The sequence below is a fragment of the Bombina bombina genome, chromosome 6 (assembly GCF_027579735.1).
Source record: "Bombina bombina isolate aBomBom1 chromosome 6, aBomBom1.pri, whole genome shotgun sequence".
Lineage (NCBI taxonomy): Eukaryota > Metazoa > Chordata > Amphibia > Anura > Bombinatoridae > Bombina > Bombina bombina.
In genome coordinates, this window is record NC_069504.1 from 738998047 (window position 1) to 739022118 (window position 24072).

A 24072-nucleotide genomic window follows, 5' to 3' on the forward strand; every position below is an offset into this window, starting at 1 on the left:
TCCTGGACTGGCGAAAGGAGCATAAGTGGTTGACATATTTACCCATTGTTAAAGATTTTTTTTTTATCCTGAGACAAGAAGGCTCCCCCTTTCCACTTGTAATTATGGCAATAATAGAATCCAAACCGGGACCGAACAAGCTCTTTCCCTTGAAAGCTTAAGTTAGGAGTCTCAACTTTGACAACATGTCAGCAGACCACTACTTCAACCAAAGCACCCTTGTGGAGAGGACAGCCAAGGCCATATTTTATTACACTAAGGCGCATAATCGCATCACAAATAAAGGAGTGTGCAAATCGCAAGCAACGAGTGCTCTCCTGAATATCCTCTAAGAATAACTCCTCCAAAACCAGCTCAGATGAGTCACACCAAAGAGATGCTGCTCCTGCCACGCAAGTGATACCCAAAGCAGGTTAAAATAATATACCCCATTGCAGGAAGGCCTTCCTGAGAAACCCATCTAGCTTCCTGTCCATAGGTTTTCTAAAGGAAATGCTGTCTTCTAGAGGTGTCATGACAATAAGTTTCAACAGTCATCTTCAAACTTTCCTTTAATTATATACTTTATATGGGGTGTTGTACCTTTAAGACTCATTATGGCTTCTACCCTGCATATAAATTTCCCTTCTGCCTTCACTTCTACGCTTGGTATTCGTAACTTGATTACTCTGTGTTAAGCCCCTCCTACTTCTTGACGTAGACCGCAGCACGTCTTCAGCTGACTTCCAGCGCTCTCTGTCGCAAGCCTCCTGCAGTCCTCTTGCTCACCGCTCCTCTCTGCTGTCCGGATCTTAGCGGTGACATCACATGCCGACAGCTCCACGATCTCCGGCTGAGTTTAGCACAAACTGCACATGCTCCTCTGACTCCTACCTGCAGTTTCAGGTCAGACCTCTCACTCAATATTTGTCAGCTAATGTTGTGTAACTTCTGATTTACGTGACTTTGAAACCTAATTTTGGATCAGCATCTTTATTCCTAACCACTGATTCTTATGTATGTCTCTCCAGTTGCTATATACTTGTGACAGACGCTTAACCCTTGCTTTAACTTAAATCTGCTTGTTCATATGAGGCTGATACAATATCCTATGCTTATTTGATATTTTTTTGTCAAGTTTAAATTATATGCTCTACTTTATTATTCTCATAACATGTTATATAACTCATGAGTTTAAAGGGGCAGTGGAAAACAACTACATTACAGTCTCTATGTAGTTGTCTATCTATAGCCACAGATTAACTGTTTGTTTCCCTGCAGTCATTGTATAGTTCACATAGAACTTATGTTCACCACTGATTTATCTGCAGGGATACTTACATACATTCCATACAAACTTAAGATAATATTTATATCTGCAGTTGAGATCCATTTAGCTAATTTATACCTCTTCACAGGTATATCTGGAAACTGATAGTTCTGATAAGAGAAATTGTGGTTCATCTGGCTAAAGTAGACATAACACTATCCACATTAGGAATGGCTCCCCAAAGTTTCAGATTAGAATCTAGAATAGGAAACAGTCTTTTAAATTTTGGAGAAGGAATAAACGAAACACCAGGCTTGTCCCCATTCCTTAGAAATGATGTCCGTGACTAGGACAGGAACTGGAAAAACTTCAACTGACTTAACTTTAGGTTTGAAGATAATATCCAATTGTTTAAAGGTGTAGTCTCAGCTGCCTTAGGGTCCTGAACCCCTTGAGTCTTCAAAACTTCCTTAAAGGACTACTAAAAAAACAATAGAATTCCATAATCAATAAATGCATAATAAAAGAAACAATGCAAAAGCACTTAGATTGAATTTCAAATAAGTTGTAGTTTTTCTTCTGACAAATGTCAGTTAAATTTTTTTTGCTAATGCATCATGCAACAGCCATGAGCCAATCACAAAATGCATATACATTTATCCTGTTAATCTTGCACATGATCAGTAAAAGCTGGTGCCTCAAAAAGTGTGCATACAAAAAGATTGTGCCATTTAGATAATGGAAGTGAATTGGAAAGTTGTTTAAAATTGTGTGCTCTATCTGAATCATGAAAGTAATTTTGACTTGACTGTCCCTTTAAGTAAGGAACGTAGATGCTCTAGTTTAAATTGAAAGGTAGACTCCTCCAATTTCTGATCAGAATTGGAGGATAATTCCTTAGAAGACAACTCTCCCTCAGAAAAGGAAGAATATTTGTCAGAGTCAGATAACTGAACTTGCTTGGTAGTCAAAGCAACAGTGGATACCTCACCCCTAGTAAAGGAACTTTAGGAAATATATTTACACTTACTTGAAGGTGCCAAAACTTCAAAAATAGTGGACTTTAAGTGACTCTCTAAGTCTGGGGAAAGTCAGTAACCCCACCATGTGTAGTATACACAGGTGGAGGACATTCTGTATTTACAGCATTACTTAGGCAAGTACTGCAAAGTGGAGCTGGAGGACAGATGGTAACTAATTTGCAAAGCATAGATTTGTTTGCTGGCAAATCAAAATCAGTAGATCTACCCTCTAGTGGGTCTAGACCAACAGAAACTGTTTCAGTCTGCTCCATTAAATGATTGTTATAGTACAAGAAATCATAGATTTAAATAAACTTGCCCCACTCTGTACAATAAAAGTGCCTTGTGACAATTTACGTAGTATCTCTGTCAGAGGACTAACAAAAATGAAAAAGAACAGTACAAGATATCCTAGAGTTACAAGCTACACTTATCACCCCTCCAGTAACAGCATGTACAGCAAACATTAGGTCTATTTATATTTAAACAGAAATAGCCCAAAAAATTACAGTGAAATTATTATTAACTACCTAATAAACTGGTCCCCTGCTTGTGGAATAGGGTCGACGCTTTCCCCTTCCAATACCAGTGATACATTGCAGAGAAAACCATCTGTTGTGAACTATAGCCGTGAGGAAAGTGACAGGAAGAGGCGGGTAGCACGCCCGAATCTTTAACTCTCTCCTTCCTGATACTATGTGCTCTGTCACTTCTTGCCCTCAGCATTTAGAGTGGACCCTGCCCTTCTTAGCGCTCCTGAGTAGGTTTGCATATCCCAAATGAGGACAGCTAAAAAATGCCTGTCCAGAGCAGAGTCTTGTATTTAAAGGGGGCGTAGCATGTAAAACCACCCCAACAGTATAAGCACACAGGCCTACGTATATTAAATAATGTAAGTCATGTCCCAAAGAACCATAAGGTTAATAAGTGATTCCAATGCCATGGCAAGATAACAAGGTGCACAAACCCTTCACTAGAAATCATTGTGCCCCCGGTATAAAAGGCCAGTTACCAAGCTGATTAAAAATGTATCACAGACCTATACTGTGATGCTTCTTGTAGTGCTTATATCTACCGTGTGCTTTAGTTTGAGGTAGCTGCTTATGTGCTATGCTGCTGTTACCTGTCTAGGAAGTACATGAGTGTTTTGTACCTGCTGAAAGTCTGTGGGATGTTTGGCCACACAGGAGGAGGCTAAAGGAACTATCCCAACAACATCTGTAGCAGGCTTGTGACCACAACTCCCGCAAGGAGATTTACATTGCACAGCTCTCCTATGCCCCTCTCTTCCATGTGTTATCCTATGTGGGATTACTATTCCTGTAATCTAGAATAAAATGCAGAACACATCTATCTTTGCCTACTCATATACAAGGCAAATAAATATTGAGAGGGTCAGGGAAGTAGGAGGGATATTACAGCTCTGGTGTAGGGTGTCTGACTCCTCCTGGTGGCCAGGTGATTAATTCCCAACAGTAAGGACCTGTGGACTCTCACCACCTTGAAGAGAAATGAAACACAAAAATGTTCTGTGTGATGCAGACAGAGCATAGATTTAAAAGAGAGGTTTTAATCATATTTGCTTGGCTCCCATGATATTGTGTGTGTTAAAGAGATACCTAGGTAGGCAACCTAGGCACTACATTGCAGGAAATAGTCCATCTAGTGCTCTGTCTTGAAAGTGGATAACATTCTTGCAAAACTGCTGCAAAATAGTGCCCCAGAAATGGGCTGGCTCCTAAGCATATGTCCCTGCTTTTCAACAAAAGATACAAAGAGAACAAATACAATTTGATAATAGAAGTAAATTAGAAAGTTGTTTAAAATTGCATGCTCTATTCTGAATCATGAAAGAAAAACTTACTTTGATAATAAGTATTACATAAAGAACAAAACACATACCTAGCAAATAGACATAAATATCATCTGCTGTCATAAAAAGTGATTTTATATATGTGTATGAATGTGTGGGTTTTTAATAATATAAATATATAAAATGTCTTGAGTTCCAAGCACGTTAAATCAATTTACTGCAATTTTAGACTTTTTTTTTTTTTTTAAATGTTTTTAACTTACTGTAGATACCTTCTTTCTCCTTCTCCCATCTGTAACAATAATTGCCCCAGTGTACAAACCCCCTCCCAATACACTCCCTGGGGACAATCCTGGTATCTAGTAAGGGTTGGGGACTCCAGTTAGTGATTGCCCGCCCCCTCCCACCCACCCAGAAGAGAAGCAAAGAGGAGAAACTTGAAAAGCAAATGCAGCTGAAGCATTTACATTTGCATGTCTCCCTGATTCATAAGCTGAAATCATGAGGGCTGGAAGTACCAGAGTATTGGGTGAGGTCCCTCAGGTGCCTCACAACCCCCATTAGACACCAGGATTGTCCCCAAGGGACCCTACCAGGAGGGGGGGAAATAAAAATAGAAAATAAACCACACAGTTGTCCCATCCCTCCCTTTACCTGCTCTGCCATGTTGCAGTTGGGGAGGGAAGGAAAAACACTCCCATACCCAACATAATAATAAATAATTCATGCAGAGTCTTGCAGGTACCTACTTTCTCTTGGTTGAATGCATCCATACGTTTCATGGCTGTATCCAGAGCAGTCACCATCTCTAAAAAATTTGGGTCAGGTTCACATAGTGGATTTCCCATAAGATCTGAAGATATCCTCACTGCTGACTTTGACATTGCTATTGATAGGGTGAATAAGAAGCATATTAGAATGCAAGTGTAGTAGAGGAAGTAGTACATATATCAATTAAATCAACTTATTCACTTGAAGTAGTGTCATATATTCTGTGCTTGTGGGTCTTCGTTCTTATTTCAGTAAACATTCCCAGAAGCTTTCAGGGTGCCAATATATATCCATCCCCGTCCCTACTAATGAAGGCTGATGCACAGCCAAGCTAAGACCTATGTAGAGATAGATACGAGAAAAAATATTTCTCTACACATGACTGCAAGATACAAATAGTAAAATGTGCAACTTGGCGAGCCTTCTTATAATATTGAGCAGGAATTCTTTTCAAGATCACGCATAAAGCAGAAGGATCACAAATAACGGTGTCTCATCCAATGCTCTTTCCCAGGTGCATGATGTATTAGAAATAATCCAGGCTTGCAATGTGCGACCATATTGTCTAGGAACACGTATACCTGTGTCTCATCCAAGGCTTTTGCCCAGGTGCTTGTTATATTAGAAGTAAAAATATAAATCGTTTCCAGCCACCACTTTCTTAAAAAACATAATTTATGCTTACCTGATAAATTTATTTCTCTTGTAGTGTAGTCAGTCCACGGGTCATCCATTACTTATGGAATATATCTCTTCCCTAACAGGAAGTTGCAAGAGGATCACCCAAGCAGAGCTGCTATATAGCTCCTCCCCTCACATGTCATATTCAGTCATTCGACCAAAACCAGACGAGAAAGGAGAAACCATAGGGTGCAGTGGTGACTGGAGTTTAATTAAAATTTAGATCTGCCTTAAAGACAGGGCGGGCCGTGGACTGACTACACTACAAGAGAAATAAATTTATCAGGTAAGCATAAATTATGTTTTCTCTTGTTAAGTGTAGTCAGTCCACGGGTCATCCATTACTTATGGAATACCAATACCAAAGCTAAAGTACACGGATGAAGGGAGGGACAAGGCAGGAACTTTAAACGGAAGGAACCACTGCCTGAAGCACCTTTCTCCCAAAAATAGCCTCCGAAGAAGCAAAAGTGTCAAATTTGTAAAATTTTGAAAAAGTGTGAAGTGAAGACCAAGTTGCAGCCTTGCAAATCTGTTCAACAGAGGCCTCATTTTTAAAGGCCCAGGTGGAAGCCACAGCTCTAGTAGAATGAGCTGTAATCCTTTCAGGAGGCTGCTGTCCAGCAGTCTCATAGGCTAAACGTATTATGCTACGAAGCCAAAAAGAGAGAGAGGTAGCCGAAGCCTTTTGACCTCTCCTCTGTCCAGAGTAAACGACAAACAGGGAAGAAGTTTGACGAAAATCTTTAGTTGCCTGCAAATAGAACTTCAGGGCACGGACTACGTCCAGATTATGCAAAAGTCGTTCCTTCTTTGAAGAAGGGTTAGGACACAATGATGGAACAACAATCTCTTGATTGATATTCCTGTTAGTAACTACCTTAGGTAAGAACCCAGGTTTAGTACGCAGAACTACCTTGTCTGAATGAAAAATCAGATAAGGAGAATCACAATGTAAGGCAGATAACTCAGAGACTCTTCGAGCCGAGGAAATAGCCATCAAAAACAGAACTTTCCAGGATAACAGCTTGATATCAATGGAATGAAGGGGTTCAAATGGAACGCCTTGAAGAACGTTAAGAACTAAGTTTAAGCTCCACGGCGGAGCAACAGTCTTAAACACAGGCTTAATCCTAGCTAAAGCCTGAACGTCTGGAACTTCTGCCAGACGTTTGTGTAGAAGAATAGACAGAGCAGAAATCTGTCCCTTTAACGAACTAGCAGATAAGCCCTTTTCTAAACCCTCTTGTAGAAAAGACAATATCCTAGGAATCCTAACCTTACTCCATGAGTAACTCTTGGATTCGCACCAATATAAATATTTACGCCATATCTTATGGTAAATTCTTCTGGTAACAGGTTTCCTAGCCTGTATTAAGGTATCAATAACCGACTCAGAGAAGCCACGCTTTGATAGAATCAAGCATTCAATCTCCATGCAGTCAGCCTCAGAGAAATTAGATTTGGATGGTTGAAAGGACCCTGAATTAGAAGGTCCTGTCTCAGAGGCAGAGACCATGGTGGACAGGACGACATGTCCACTAGGTCTGCATACCAGGTCCTGCGTGGCCACGCAGGCGCTATCAGAATCACCGATGCTCTCTCCTGTTTGATCTTGGCAATCAATCGAGGAAGCATCGGAAATGGTGGAAACACATAAGCCATGTTGAAGACCCAAGGGGCTGTCAGAGCATCTATCAGCACCGCTCCCGGGTCCCTGGACCTGGATCCGTAACAAGGAAGCTTGGCGTTCTGGCGAGACGCCATGAGATCCAGATCTGGTTTGCCCCAACGATGAATCAGTTGAGCGAAGACCTCCGGATTCCCACTCCCCCGGATGAAAAGTCTGGCGACTTAGAAAATCCGCCTCCCAGTTCTCCACGCCTGGGATGTAAATCGCTGACAGGTGGCAAGAGTGAGACTCTGCCCAGCGAATTATCTTTGAGACTTCCAACATCGCTAGGGAACTTCTGGTTCCCCCTTGATGGTTGATGTAAGCCACAGTCGTGATGTTGTCCGACTGAAATCTGATGAACCTCAGAGTTGCTAACTGAGGACAAGCTAGAAGAGCATTGAATATTGCTCTTAACTCCAGAATATTTATTGGGAGGAGTTTCTCCTCCTGAGTCCATAATCCCTGAGCCTTCAGGGAATTCCAGACTGCGCCCCAACCTAGAAGGCTGGCGTCTGTCGTTACAATCGTCCAATCTGGCCTGCGAAAGGTCATCCCTTTGGACAGATGGGACAGAGAAAGCCACCATAGAAGAGAATCTCGGGTCTCTTGATTTAGCAGGGGGGACAAATCTGAGTAATCCCCATTCCACTGACTTAGCATGCACAATTGCAGCGGTCTGAGATGCAGGCGCGCAAATGGTACTATGTCCATTGCCGCTACCATTAAGCCGATTACTTCCATGCACTGAGCTACTGACGGGTGTGGAATGGAATGAAGGACACGGCAAGCATTTAGAAGTTTTGATAACCTGGCCTCCGTCAGGTAAATTTTCATCTCTACAGAATCTATAAGAGTCCCTAGGAAGGGAACCCTTGTAAGTGGTAATAGAGAACTCTTTTCCACGTTCACCTTCCACCCATGCGACCTCAGAAATGCCAGAACTATCTCTGTATGAGATTTGGCAGTTTGAAAACTTGACGCTTGTATCAGAATGTCGTCTAGGTACGGAGTCACCGCTATGCCTCGCGGTCTTAGTACCGCCAGAAGTGAGCCCAGAACCTTTGTAAAGATTCTTGGAGCCGTAGCTAATCCGAAGGGAAGAGCTACAAACTGGTAATGCCTGTCTAGGAAGGCAAATCTTAGGTACCGATAATGATCCTTGTGAATCGTTATGTGAAGGTAGGCATCCTTTAAGTCCACTGTGGTCATGTACTGACCCTCTTGGATCATGGGAAGGATGGTTCGAATAGTTTCCATTTTGAATGATGGAACTCTTAGGAATTTGTTTAGGATTTTTAAGTCCAAGATTGGTCTGAAGGTTCCCTCTTTCTTGGGAACCACAAATAGATTTGAATAGAATCCTTGCCCGTGTTCCGTCCGCGGAACTGGGTGGATCACCCCCATTAGTAAGAGGTCTTGTACACAGCGTAGAAACGCCTCTTTCTTTATTTGGTTTGCTGATAACCTTGAAAGATGAAATCTCCCTTGTGGAGGAGAAGTTTTGAAGTCCAGGAGATATCCCTGAGATATGATCTCCAACGCCCAGGGATCCTGGACATCTCTTGCCCAAGCCTGGGCGAAGAGAGAAAGTCTGCCCCCCACTAGATCCGTTTCCGGATAGGGGGCCCTCTCTTCATGCTGTCTTAGGGGCAGCAGCAGGTTTCTTGGCCTGCTTGCCCTTGTTCCAGGACTGGTTAGCTTTCCAGCCCTGTCTGTAACGAGCAACAGCTCCTTCCTGTTTTGGAGCGGAGGAAGTTGATGCTGCTCCTGCCTTGAAGTTACGAAAGGCACGAAAATTAGACTGTTTGGCCTTTGATTTGGCCCTGTCCTGAGGTAGAGCATGGCCCTTACCTCCGGTAATGTCAGCTATAATTTCTTTCAAGCCGGGCCCGAATAAGGTCTGCCCTTTGAAAGGAATATTAAGCAATTTAGATTTAGAAGTCACGTCAGCTGACCAAGATTTAAGCCATAGCGCTCTGCGTGCTTGGATGGCGAATCCGGAGTTCTTAGCCGTAAGTTTGGTTAAATGTACGACGGCATCAGAAACAAATGCGTTAGCTAGCTTAAGTGCTTTAAGCTTGTTCATAATTTCATCCAATGGAGCTGTGCGAATGGCCTCTTCCAGAGACTCAAACCAGAATGCCGCTGCAGCAGTGACAGGCACAATGCATGCAAGGGGCTGTAAGATAAAACCTTGTTGAACAAACATTTTCTTAAGGTAACCTTCTAATTTTTTATCCATTGGATCTGAAAAGGCACAACTATCCTCCACCGGGATAGTGGTACGCTTAGCTAAAGTAGAAACTGCTCCCTCCACCTTAGGGACCGTCTGCCATAAGTCTCGTGTGGTGGCGTCTATAGGAAACATTTTCCTAAATATGGGAGGAGGGGAAAAAGGCACACCAGGTCTATCCCACTCCTTGCTAATAATCTCTGTAAGCCTTTTAGGTATAGGAAACACGTCAGTACACCCCGGTACCGCATAGTATCTATCCAACCTACATAATTTTTCTGGAATTGCAACCGTGTTACAATCATTCAGAGCCGCTAATACCTCCCCTAGCAATATGCAGAGGTTCTCAAGCTTAAATTTAAAATTAGAAATCTCTGAATCCAGTCTCCCTGGATCAGATCCGTCACCCACAGAATGAAGCTCTCCGTCTTCATGTTCTGCAAACTGTGACGCAGTATCTGACATGGCTCTCACATCATCCGCGCGCTCTGTCCTTAACCCAGAGCTATTGCGCTTGCCTCTTAATTCTGGCAATTTAGATAATACTTCTGTCATAACAGTAGCCATGTCTTGCAAAGTGATTTGTAAGGGCCTCCCTGATGTACTTGGCGCCACAAAATCACGCACCTCCTGAGCGGGAGGCGAAGGTACTGACACGTGAGGAGAGTTAGTCGGCATAACTTCCCCCTCATTGTCTGGTGATAATTTCTTTACATGTAAAGATTGACTTTTATTTAAAGTAACATCAATGCAATTAGTACACAAATTTCTATTGGGCTCCACATTGGCCTTTAAACATAGTGAACAAAGAGATTCATCTGAGTCAGATATGTTTAAACAGACTAGCAATGAGACTAGCAAGCTTGGAAATACTTTTCTAAATAAATTTACAAGCAATATAAAAAACGCTACTGTGCCTTTAAGAAGCACAAAAAGCTGTCACAGTTGAAATAACAATGAACCAAATTAGTTATAGCAACCAATTTTTCACAGTAAATGTATTAAGTTAGCAAAGGATTGCACCCACCAGCAAATGGATGATTAACCCCTTAATACCCAAAAACGGATAACAATTTAATAATTAACGTTTTTATCACAGTCAAAACACACTGTCACAGGTCTGCTGTGACTGATTACCTCCCTCAAAATGAATTTTGAAGACCCCTGAGCTCTCTAGAGACGACCTGGATCATGGAGGATGAAGTAGGCAGATTGCGACTGAATTTTTACTGCGCAAAAAAGCGCTAAAATAGGCCCCTCCCACTCATATTACAACAGTGGGGAAGCTCAGTTAACTGTTTCTATGCAGAAAAACATAATTTATGCTTACCTGATAAATTCCTTTCTTCTGTAGTGTGATCAGTCCACGGGTCATCATTACTTCTGGGATATTACTCCTCCCCAACAGGAAGTGCAAGAGGATTCACCCAGCAGAGCTGCATATAGCTCCTCCCCTCTACGTCACTCCCAGTCATTCGACCAAGGACCAACGAGAAAGGAAAAGCCAAGGGTGAAGTGGTGACTGGAGTATAAATTAAAAAATATTTACCTGCCTTAAAAACAGGGCGGGCCGTGGACTGATCACACTACAGAAGAAAGGAATTTATCAGGTAAGCATAAATTATGTTTTCTTCTGTTAAGTGTGATCAGTCCACGGGTCATCATTACTTCTGGGATACCAATACCAAAGCAAAAGTACACGGATGACGGGAGGGATAGGCAGGCTCTTTATACAGAAGGAACCACTGCCTGAAGAACCTTTCTCCCAAAAATAGCCTCCGATGAAGCAAAAGTGTCAAATTTGTAAAATTTGGAAAAAGTATGAAGCGAAGACCAAGTTGCAGCCTTGCAAATCTGCTCAACAGAGGCCTCATTCTTGAAGGCCCAAGTGGAAGCCACAGCTCTAGTAGAATGAGCTGTAATTCTTTCAGGAGGCTGCTGTCCAGCAGTCTCATAAGCTAAACGAATTATGCTACGAAGCCAAAAAGAAGAGAGGTAGCAGAAGCTTTTTGACCTCTCCTCTGCCCAGAGTAAACGACAAACAGAGAAGACGTTTGTCGAAATTCCTTAGTTGCCTGTAAGTAAAATTTTAGAGCACGGACTACATCCAGGTTGTGCAGTAGACGTTCCTTCTTCGAAGAAGGATTTGGGCACAAGGAAGGAACAACAATCTCTTGATTGATATTCCTGTTAGTAACTACCTTAGGTAAGAACCCAGGTTTGGTACGCAGAACTACCTTATCCGAATGAAAAATCAAATAAGGAGAATCACAATGTAAGGCTGATAATTCAGAGACTCTTCGAGCCGAGGAAATAGCCATTAAAAATAGAACTTTCCAAGATAACAACTTTATATCAATGGAATGAAGGGGTTCAAACGGAACGCCCTGTAAAACATTAAGAACAAGGTTTAAACTCCATGGTGGAGCAACAGTTTTAAACACAGGCTTAATCCTGGCCAAAGCCTGACAAAAAGCCTGGACGTCAGGAACTTCTGACAGACGTTTGTGTAACAGAATGGACAGAGCTGAGATCTGTCCCTTTAATGAACTAGCAGATAAACCCTTTTCTAAACCTTCTTGTAGAAAAGACAATATCCTAGGAATCCTAACCTTACTCCAAGAGTAACCTTTGGATTCACACCAATATAGGTATTTACGCCATATCTTATGGTAAATCTTTCTGGTAACAGGCTTCCTAGCCTGTATTAAGGTATCAATAACTGACTCAGAAAACCCACGTCTTGATAAAATCAAGCGTTCAATTTCCAAGCAGTCAGCTTCAGAGAAGTTAGATTTTGATGTTTGAAGGGACCCTGTATCAGAAGGTCCTGTTTCAGAGGTAGAGACCAAGGTGGACAGGATGACATGTCCACCAGGTCTGCATACCAAGTCCTGCGTGGCCACGCAGGAGCTATTAGAATCACTGATGCTCTCTCTTGTTTGATTCTGGCAATCAATCGAGGAAGCATCGGGAAGGGTGGAAACACGTAAGCCATCCTGAAGTCCCAAGGTGCTGTCAGGGCATCTATTAGGACTGCTCCTGGATCCCTGGATCTGGACCCGTAACGAGGAAGCTTGGCGTTCTGTCGAGACGCCATGAGATCTATCTCTGGTTTGCCCCAACGTCGAAGTATTTGGGCAAAGACCTCCGGATGGAGTTCCCACTCCCCCGGATGAAAAGTCTGACGACTTAAGAAATCCGCCTCCCAGTTCTCCACTCCCGGGATGTAGATTGCTGACAGGTGGCAAGAGTGAGACTCTGCCCAGCGAATTATCTTTGATACTTCCATCATAGCTAGGGAGCTTCTTGTCCCTCCCTGATGGTTGATGTAAGCTACAGTCGTGATGTTGTCCGACTGAAACCTGATGAACCCCCGAGTTGTCAACTGGGGCCAAGCCAGGAGGGCATTGAGAACTGCTCTCAATTCCAGAATGTTTATTGGCAGGAGACTCTCCTCCTGACTCCATTGTCCCTGAGCCTTCAGAGAATTCCAGACGGCACCCCAACCTAGAAGGCTGGCGTCTGTTGTTACAATTGTCCAGTCTGGTCTGCTGAATGGCATCCCCCTGGACAGATGTGGCCGAGAAGCCACCATAGAAGAGAATTTCTGGTCTCTTGATCCAGATTCAGAGAAGGGGATAAGTCTGAGTAATCCCCATTCCACTGACTTAGCATGCACAGTTGCAGTGGTCTGAGGTGTAAGCGTGCAAAGTGTACTATGTCCATTGCCGCTACCATTAAGCCGATTACCTCCATGCATTGAGCCACTGACGGGTGTTGAATGGAATGAAGGGTGCGGCAAGCACTTTGAAGTCTTGTTAGCCTGTCCTCTGTCAGGTAAATCTTCATTTCTACAGAATCTATAAGAGTCCCCAGGAAGGGAACTCTTGTGAGTGGGAACGAGTGAACTTTTCTTTTCGTTCACCTTCCATCCATGTGACCTTAGAAATGCCAGTACTAACTCTGTATGAGACTTGGCAGTTTGAAAGCTTGAAGCTTGAATCAGAATGTCGTCTAGGTATGGAGCTACCGAGATTCCCCGCGGTCTTAGTACCGCCAGAAGAGCACCCAGAACCTTTGTGAAGATTCTTGGAGCTGTAGCCAATCCGAATGGAAGAGCCACAAACTGGTAATGCCTGTCTAGGAAGGCAAACCTTAGGTACCGGTAATGATCTTTGTGAATCGGTATGTGAAGGTAGGCATCTTTTAAATCTACAGTGGTCATGTACTGACCCTCTTGGATCATAGGTAAAATTGTCCGAATAGTCTCCATCTTGAACGATGGAACTCTTAGGAATTTGTTTAGGATCTTTAAGTCCAGGATAGGTCTGAAAGTTCCCTCTTTTTTGGGAACCACAAACAGATTTGAGTAAAACCCCTGTCCCTGTTCCGATCGTGGAACAGGATGGATTACTCCCATTAACAAGAGCTCTTGTACGCAGCGTAGAAACGCCTCTTTCTTTGTCTGGATTGTTGACAACCTTGACAGATGAAATCTCTCTCTTGGAGGAGAGTATTTGAAGTCCAGAAGGTATCCCTGAGATATTATCTCTAGCGCCCAGGGATCCTGGACATCTCTTGCCCAAGCCTGGGCGAAGAGAGAAAGTCCTGCCCCCCACTAGATCCGATCCCGGATCGGGGGCCCTCAATTCATGCTGTTTTTAGGGCAGCAGCAGGTTTCCTGGTCTGCTTGCCCTTGTTCCAGGACTGGTTAGGTTTCCAGCCTTGTCTGTAGCGAGCAACAGCTCCTTCCTGTTTTGGTGCAGAGGAAGTTGATGCTGCTCCAGCTTTGAAATTACGAAAGGAACGAAAATTAGACTGTCTAGCCTTAGCTTTGGCTTTGTCCTGAGGCAGGGGCATGGCCTTTACCTCCTGTAATGTCAGCGATAATCTCTTTCAACCCGGGCCCGAATAAGGTCTGCCCTTTGAAAGGTATATTAAGCAATTTAGACTTAGAAGTAACATCAGCTGACCAGGATTTTAGCCACAGCGCCCTGCGTGCCTGAATGGCGAATCCTGAATTCTTCGCCGTAAGTTTAGTAAGATGTACTACGGCCTCCGAAATGAATGAATTAGCTAGTTTAAGGACTCTAAGCCTGTCCGTAATGTCGTCCAGAGTAGCTGAAACTAATGTTCTCTTCCAGAGACTCAATCCAGAATGCCGCTGCAGCCGTGATCGGCGCAATGCATGCAAGGGGTTGCAATATAAAACCTTGTTGAACAAACATTTTCTTAAGGTAACCCTCTAATTTTTTATCCATTGGATCTGAAAAAGCACAGCTATCCTCCACCGGGATAGTGGTACGCTTAGCTAAAGTAGAAACTGCTCCCTCCACCTTAGGGACCGTTTGCCATAAGTCCCGTGTGGTGGCGTCTATTGGAAACATTTTTCTAAATATCGGAGGGGGTGAGAACGGCACACCGGGTCTATCCCACTCCTTAGTAACAATTTCAGTAAGTCTCTTAGGTATAGGAAAAACCTCAGTACTCGCCTGGTACCCGCAAAATATTTATCCAACCTACACATTTTCTCTGGTATTGCAACTGTGTTACAATCATTCAGAGCCGCTAACACCTCCCCTAGTAATACACAGAGGTTTTCCAGTTTAAATTTAAAATTTGAAATATCTGAATCAAGTCTGTTTGGATCAGAACCGTCACCCACAGAATGAAGTTCTCTGTCCTCATGTTCTGCCACCTGTGACGCAGTGTCTGACATGGCCCTAATATTATCAGCGCACTCTGTTCTCACCCCAGAGTGATCACGCTTACCTCTTAGTTCTGGTAATTTAGCCAAAACTTCAGTCATAACAGTAGCCATATCCTGTAATGTGATTTGTAATGGCCGCCCAGATGTACTCGGCGCTACAATATCACGCACCTCCCGATCGGGAGATGCAGGTACTGACACGTGAGGCGAGTTAGTCGGCATAACTCTCCCCTCGTTGTTTGGTGAAATTTGTTCAATTTGTACAGATTGACTTTTATTTAAAGTAGCATCAATACAGTTAGTACATAAATTTCTATTGGGCTCCACTTTGGCATTGCAACAAATGACACAGGTATCATCCTCTGAATCAGACATGTTTAACACACTAGCAAATAAACTTGCAACTTGGAATACAATTCAATTAGAATAATATTAAAAACGTACTGTGCCTTTAAGAAGCACAGAAGATCTATGACAGTTGAAAATTAATAAATTGAAAACAGTTATAGTGTAAACAACACAACTTTAGCAAAGGTTTAATCCCATTAGCAAAGAATAAACGTTTTTTATCTCAGTCAACTATAATTCTCACAGCTCTGCTGAGAGAAATTACCTCCCTCAAAATAAGTTTTGAAGACCCCTGAGCTCTGTAGAGATGAACCGGATCATGCAGGAAATACAATGAGCTGCTGACTGAAATATTTGATGCGTAGCAAAAGCGCCAAAAAACGGCCCCTCCCCCTCACACACAGCAGTGAGAGAGAACAGAAACTGTCAGAAAAAAGATTAAGCAACTGCCAAGTGGAAAAATAGTGCCCAAACATTTATTCACTCAGTACCTCAGCAAATGAAAACGATTTTACATTCCAGCAAAAACGTTAAACATAATTTCTAGTTATTAAACAGCTTTATGTACTTCTTACAGTGTAATTCTAGTGAAGTACCATTCCCCAGAATACTGAAGTGTAAAGTATACATACATGACATTATATCGGTATGGCAGGATTTTCTCATCAATTCCATTGTCAGAAAATAAAAGCTGCTACATACCTCTATGCAGATTCATCTGCCCGCTGTCCCCTGATCTGAAGTTTACCTCTCCTCAGATGGCCGAGAAACAGCAATATGATCTTAACTACTCCGGCTAAAATCATAGCAAAAACTCTGGTAGATTCTTCTTCAAACTCTGCCAGAGAGGTAATAACACACTCCGGTGCTATTTTAAAATAACAAACTTTTGATTGAAGATATAAAACTAAGTATAATCACCATAGTCCTCTCACACATCCTATCTAGTCGTTGGGTGCAAGAGAATGACTGGGAGTGACGTAGAGGGGAGGAGCTATATGCAGCTCTGCTGGGTGAATCCTCTTGCACTTCCTGTTGGGGAGGAGTAATATCCCAGAAGTAATGATGACCCGTGGACTGATCACACTTAACAGAAGAAACAAAGATAGCCATGTGGTAAAAATCTTGCCCCAATAAGTTTTATCACCAAGTACCTCACAAAAAACGATTAACATGCCATTAAACGTTTTGAACATACATTTTAAAAGTTATGAAGTGTTATTAATAAGCCTGCTACCAGTCGCTTTTACTGCAGTTAAGGCTCATACATTACTTCAGTATTAACAGTATTTTCAGAGTCAATTCCATTCCTTAGAAAAATACATTCAGTGTACACACACTCATCAGCCTAATACCAGTCGCTATCACTGCATTTAAGGCTGAACTTACGTTACATTGGTATCAACAGTATTTTCTCAGTCAATTCCATTCCTCAGAAAAATAATTACTGCACATACCTCGTTTGCAGGGGGGCCCTGCATGCTATTCCCCTTTTCTGAAGTTACCTCACTCCTCAGATGAGAACAGCCAGTGGATCTTAGTTACGTCTGCTAAGATCATAGAAAACGTAGGCAGATTCTTCTTCTAATGCTGCCTGAGAACAAACAGCACACTCCGGTGCCATTTAAAATAACAAACTTTTGATTGAAGAAATAAACTAAGTTAAAAAACACCACAGACCTCTCACAACGACCTATTTTTAGTTAGGTTGCAAGAGAATGACTGAATATGACATGTGAGGGGAGGAGCTATATAGCAGCTCTGCTTGGGTGATCCTCTTGCAACTTCCTGTTAGGGAAGAGATATATTCCATAAGTAATGTATGACCCGTGGACTGACTACACTTAACAAGAGAAATTACCTTTATTCTTTAAGCAGGGTCCAAGGATACAGACATACAGACGTTTCAAGCTTGCAATAGGCTCTTTGTCTTGTCAGATGACATGACTAAGAGCCTATTGCAGACTTGAAACGTTGTCTGTATCCTTGTACCCTGCTTAAAGTGTCAGTAAACTTTAAAAATAATGTTATATAATTCTGCACATAGTGCAGAATTATATAACATTATATTAGCACTAACCTTATAAAACATAATGTACCCTTTTAATTTTTTTAAAAAAACGCTGTTTTACAGACCCGCTCTCTGTACTCTGCTGAGCGGGTCTGTTATATTTACTCAGCGCATCGGGCCAGCTGTATAGTCACAGCCCGGCCCGACCGCGCCATAAGACTAAGTGCAAGCTCGCTCCTGCTGTCAGACAGAGCAGGAGCGAGCTGCACTTAGTCTTATGGCGCGGTCGGGCCGGGCTGTGACTATACAGCTGGCCCGATGCGCTGAGTAAATATAACAGACCCGCTCAGCAGAGTACAGAGAGCGGGTCTGTAAAACAGCGGGTTTTTTTTTAATTTAAAAGGGTACATTATGTTTTATAAGGTTAGTGCTAATATAATGTTATATAATTCTGCACTATGTGCAGAATTATATAACATTATTTTTAAGGTTTACTGTCCCTTTAAAGAATAAAGGTAATTTTTAAGAAAGTGGTGTCTGGAAACCATTTATATTTTGACAGTGCAGTTGAGACCTGGCTAGTCTCTTTCCGTGACCCAACCTAATAGGTGTGCTGTTTTCCTACCTTGGAATTGTTTATTAGAAGTAACACAGACTTGCAATTAGCAACTGTATTGTTTGGGGCAGATATTCTTTTAAAAAGACAACAGTGTGTCCTCTACACAGATCCACACAGGTCAGCAATTCTCTAGCCATTTGTGTCAGAAGGGCTTGTGAAGGCAGATGCTGAAAGTGGCTAATTGGGGAACCTGCCTAATTTTAATATATTTAAAAAGCAGCAGGATTAAATAGACAGTGTACTGTAAAATTGTTTTGCCTTTAGTGTGTTTCCAATGACGTCTTATACCATGTGCAGAGCATTAAATGTATGGCAAATTACTTCATCAGGTGTTTTTTGTATAAGAAAGTTATTTTTGCTCTTTGAAACCACAGACAATTAAAATGGGCTGAGCTTTCAGGCAGAACAGACCTTACTATCATATCCCTCTCACAAAGGCCCTTTAATCTGAGATAACAATTTAAATTAACATTTTAGTACCAATCTCTCCCACCCGCACTGGGACAAAATTTTGCAGTCCCTTTACAAAATGGCAGTGATAGATCAATCTGAAGAGAGACAATGGAAACTTTGTTAATACAATGATCGTGGCAAACATTGTAATATCCAGGCTCATGTCTAAAATTGGATTATCCAAATAAGGAAACTGAGGGGTGGATATTGAACATTAAAAACAATTACACCAAACAAGGTGGGAATATCCTATAATAGAGTATAGACTGATATATTAATCTATTGGAAGACTGCAGAAAAATGTAATTACAAGTTGTTTACTGACCCTGTTACTCCAAATGGGTAGAAAGAGGACTTATTTCAGAAGGATTTCTATTTACTCAAATCAGGCACAAAAGTTTACAAATAACAATATAGAATATATGACTCTATGAAAGTGTGAAAACATAAATTATGCTTACCTGATAAATTTGTTTTCTTCAGATGGAAAGAGTCCACAGCTGCATTCATTACTTTTGGGAATTAAGAACCTGGCCACCAGGAGGAGGCAAAGACAAATACTCCTCCCACTCCCCTCATCCCCCAGTCATTCTGCCGAGGAACAAGGAACAGTAGAAGAAATTTCAGGGTGAAAAAAGGTGCCAGAAGAATAAAAATACAGACACCCCCCAGCAAAATATACAGGTGGGGAGCTGTGGACTTTTTCCATCTGAAGAAAAGAAAATTATCAGGTAAGCATAATTTATGTTTTTCTTCATAAATGGAAAGAGTCCACAGCTGCATTCATTACTTTTGGGAAAACAATACCCAAACTATAGAGGATACTGAATGCCAAGACGGGAGGGTACAAGAGGTGGCCCATTCTGAGGGCACCAGGCCTGAAACCACTACCAAACAAAACCCCGCTTCGTCCAAAGCCGAGAACATTGAAAGGAAAAGGCCCCAAGGACACTGACCCGCAGATAGTCCGGAAGCCTAGAGACCGTAAAATCAGACTCAACTGAACCAACAGTCCTCCAGGAGACACCGTCGCCAAGCGGTCGGGTCCCCAACCACACACACCCCTTGCTAGTGAAGGGAACACCAGCCCAAAACTCCCAAAGGGACAGGGCAAGAAAAAAAACTAAATCGAAAGGACACCACAAAATTCCAGCCCAGCTCATAGAAACTCAAATGGGTCCAAACAAAGAAGGGGAGGCAACACCCAGACCAACATAACCCAAGGCCTAGGACCGGGCACCCGAAACAACGATTTCTACTCTCCACGTCGAGTGGAAGCACAGAAACGACCACAGAAAACTTATCCTCAAGTCGTCAGCACCTAGAATACTGAAGTATTCAACACAATACGTGTAGCAGACCCAGACGAGTAAACACCCGAGTCAGAAAACCTTACTAAAAAGTTAGAGGCGGACAAACAGGACATCGGATTGTAAAACTCCCAACAGAGGGCACCCTCTAGGCCAGTGATTTTTAACCTTTTTTTTGCCGTGGCACACTTTTTTACATTAAAAAATCCTGTGGCACACCACCATCCCAAAATTTTAAAAAAATCACACATTGTAGCCTAATACAGCATATATATATACATATACACACAAACACACACATACTGTATGTATTGTGCTGTTATGCCATGCCTCCTACAAACTACCCCTGCACTGGGAGTAAAAAAACAAGCAAAGTTTAAAAAATATGTCACACTGTTGTCAGTCTGCCGTGGCACACCTGAGGATCTCTCACGGCACACTAGTGTGCCACGGCACACTGGTTGAAAAACACTGCTCTAGGCAATCCCAGCCGCCTGACCGACACATAGGTCCCAAAGGGGAGAAGTAAAGAACCTCAACTAGGCCCATTACACCCCTGCAGAACAACGATCTTAGGACCTACTCCCATCCGGGCCAGCCCAAACATCAGTAGGTCCGAAAACAGGGGAATAGAAGAACCCCTGCACCCACTCACAAAAGAGCGTAAAAAACGGCTTCAGCCATTCCACAGAGCTCGGGAACCCCCTAATGGTTTCAGAAGACAGTCGACAAGGCTGAAGACCCAGAGGAGTCTAGCCACGGCCCATCTCGACGCAGAGTCAGCAAGACACCGGAAGAACAGAACAACCCAGAGAGCATGCCGCTCTCTAAATAGGTTAAACCCTTTGTTCCATCCCTTGAATTCTAGGAAAAGTCCTAAACAAGGCCTCATTATAGGAGAACAAGTCCCTCCCACTCAGAAAAAAAGCGGCCATTAGAGACAGAGTACCTGCCTACGAGGCACAAGGCCACAGGCCGAATAAGAGAACACTCTCTAACGCAGATGAACCTGTAAGGAATTCCCTGAAAACTAGCACGCAGAAGGGTGCATAAACTGCAGTGGTTATCCCTATAACCCCTTGCCTGCAGAACCGCGAGGCCATCAGGGTACTTTAGCAAACCGTCCAAGGGAAACTGTTCATTGAGCCTAGGCAAAGCCAATGATAGCGGTACTCAGGAAATTTGGCCGTCAACCAGCTCTACTAGCCAGACCAAAAGTCATAGCCCATACACGGAACAGGAGAACCCCGAACCTGCCCTGGATCCTAAAAAGACAAGACCGGTTAATGGTGCTTCGGCAAGGATATCTGCCGGACATGCGTTATGAAGAGCACATAGTCACAGCTGGATATGAACTCCAGACTTTCAGCCTTCAAGGAAGTGCCTCTAAGTCACTGTGGTACACCATGAACGGGATCCACAAGGGAACGCTAAGCAACAGCCTCAGCAACCAGAAAAGCCAGGGCAATGACAGGGTCGAGCCTCCCATTGTTTAAAACAAAAAAACAATATGCCGGAAATTGAAACACCCCGTCTGACCTAGAAACAGACCCACAGGGAGATATTAATGTAACCTCAGGAAGAACGAGACACCTCGCAAGTCCCAACCTAAGGAGGAGACCACCCCATGCCAAAGTCCAAAGCTCCAAAAGAGCTAAGGCATCTCGAACCAAGACACTAGAGCCCATAGGCGTTCGAATGCCACAAGACGACCCAAGCAAGGGAAAACCACGCGAACAAGGTCACTCGATAAAGGCTAGTCTCCACCTCACCATACAAGAGGGGAACCTGAAAGCAAGGATGCAGAACATCCCCAGATCCAGAAAACTCCCAAGCAGAGCCAAAAAGAACTCTCTCGAAAGGAATTCAAGTCTCCAAATGAGACCCAACTCACATGGAGGAACAAACAAAATCCAAAGGTTCTCAAAAAGAAAGCAATCCTCCCCCCAAGGGAAACCCAGGGCCCCATAAGGAGACTTAACCCACATGGGGAAGTCTAAAGGTCTCACTGACCAGAGAACCCCCGGAAGGAGCACGTCCAACAGGACAATTCCTAGAGCCTCCGGAAGGAGCGGTAAGGTGGCGCTAAACCTCCAATCCTCCCACGTGAAGAAGATACTCTAGGTCCCGAGAGACTCAGAAGCAAATGAGTGACGCAGTGGAACGCCGCTGACCCAGTCATCCAACTTGAGGGCTCAATAAGGACTGAAACAATCCTTCCAGCCTCACGGACCCACGAGTCCTTGTTAAAATGCTTAGCTGAAACTTGTAAAATAAAAAACAAGAAACACAAATAATAAAGTAAGCACTTGGCGCTGCGACCGGAACAGCCAGGCCGAACAGGCACCACGTCTCTGAACAGGCCACAAGACAGAAGGTCTGAACCCAAACAGGACCAGCCTGCAACAGGGCCATAACTGTCAAGCTGCCTAAAGCCTCCCTCAGAGGGGAAGAGATAACAGACAAACATAGGACTAACATGTCCTTTAACAACTTCTGCAGAAGTAACGGCGAGAATCAATCCCAGTAGATAGTTCCTGAAGGAAACATATAATCAAAATAAAAGTCATCCTAACCGGATAAAAGAAAATATAAGGTAGCTCATAGGCAAACGCCTAAGAAGAAACAGGCAGACCCGCAGGACCAGCCAAACGAAACCCTGATCTTCCAACAAAAACTCGGAAGGATCTCAACAACCGACAATCAGTAGATTACGTCATCCCCACATGTCTAATGAGATGAACCATTCGAAGCAGAATACTGCGGATTCCCGTATCCATTAATGATAGGATACTCCAATAACTCAAAAACGTGTCTGAGTAAAACACGAAGGAGCGCTAGTCTGTAACGAAAGGCACAACACTCAGGGACAGCTACACCCGCAGGGAACTGTATAGGCCCCCCAAGGCCGATAGATCCGGGACGATCGGCATGAGCACAAACGCAAATAAACGCCTGGACTTTGCAGACGCATAATCGCCAAATATATGTGAAAGCGAAAATGAGCTGCAACCTCCGGGGGGAACAAGCCTCCCTGTAAGGAGGGATAAACATAATCTGGGTTACCCGCATGTGTAGTAGTAGGGAGCGGAACCCCCAGAGGCGACAGAACCCCCAGAGGCGGATGGCTCAGCAGACCCCTGATTCCCCGAGCCCGAGGAACAGGGTGCTCTAATAGGGCATATCGAACATAAATGAATGACCTGTGTCAATGGGGCCAATTCGCATTCTTCACAAGCCGAAGAAGCTGAATCTGAAATTTGAACAGTCTCAGCATCAGAATCCTCCATAACTAGATAGAGAATATAATAATATTGGACTAAAGAGAAAACTTAAAACGGCAACCGACACCCACAATGGCTGGGGCACTCACCACCTCCTATAACCAGACACTAGCAGACTCTAATTTATTTAGTCGTCACACGGTCAGGAATGTGGAAATGGAAGACCAAAACGTAAACACGTCCAGTCACAAGGTGAACCGTACAGTCCAAAAAGTACTGCAACCATAAGGTCGCGTCACTTCCAAAGGCCTTTATGTTCCAAGCCAAGAGCCCAGTTAACACTACACATAAGCGGATTGTATCACATAACAAACATGATTAAAAAAAAAACCCTGTTCAATAATCCCCCTCGGGAGATGTTAACCCTCCATTCCAAGATACCAAAGGAGCCTCACTGAGGCCCTATATATACTTAATAAGTCCCGCAAGATAGTTCCTTACGGAAAAACAAATAAGTTACAGTACATTCTGATGAAGTAAAATGAAACTATTTTACTGGAAGCTATGCCATGGAACACGACCCTTCAAGTGTGACGAATAGTAGCAGCGCCTCCGCCATGGACTTGAGAGAAGAAAGCAGGCAGCGAAGTGAAGTTTGACAACGTTGATTGCTTGTGGAGCTGTTAATATGAGTCGGGATGGTTTCGCAGAAAGACTCTCCCTGCATCTCCGGACTCTAACTTTCATCCAGGCCCTCACTGATAGGACTACTTAAAACTCCCGTCCCATGCCGAAGAGTACTACCTTCCATAAACAAACTTCTGACACTTCTCTGCCAACCTCCTGGGACGAAAGGCAAAGAATGACTGGGGGATGAGGAGAGTGGGAGGAGTATTTAAGCTTTTGGGGTGTCTTTGCCTCATCCTGGTAGCCAGGTTCTTAATTCCCAA

At 43.2% G+C, this 24072-nt stretch overlaps 1 protein-coding gene across 1 annotated transcript in view; it reads right to left on the reverse strand.

The window, feature by feature from the left end:
* Nucleotides 1–24072, reverse strand: part of BIN3 (bridging integrator 3) — a 291723-nt gene that overhangs the window by 31819 nt on the left and 235832 nt on the right. The window contains exon 5 of the mRNA XM_053717975.1: nt 4834–4970. Within this exon, the coding sequence (XP_053573950.1) occupies nt 4834–4970 (137 nt within the window). The remainder of the gene's footprint in view (nt 1–4833; nt 4971–24072) is intronic.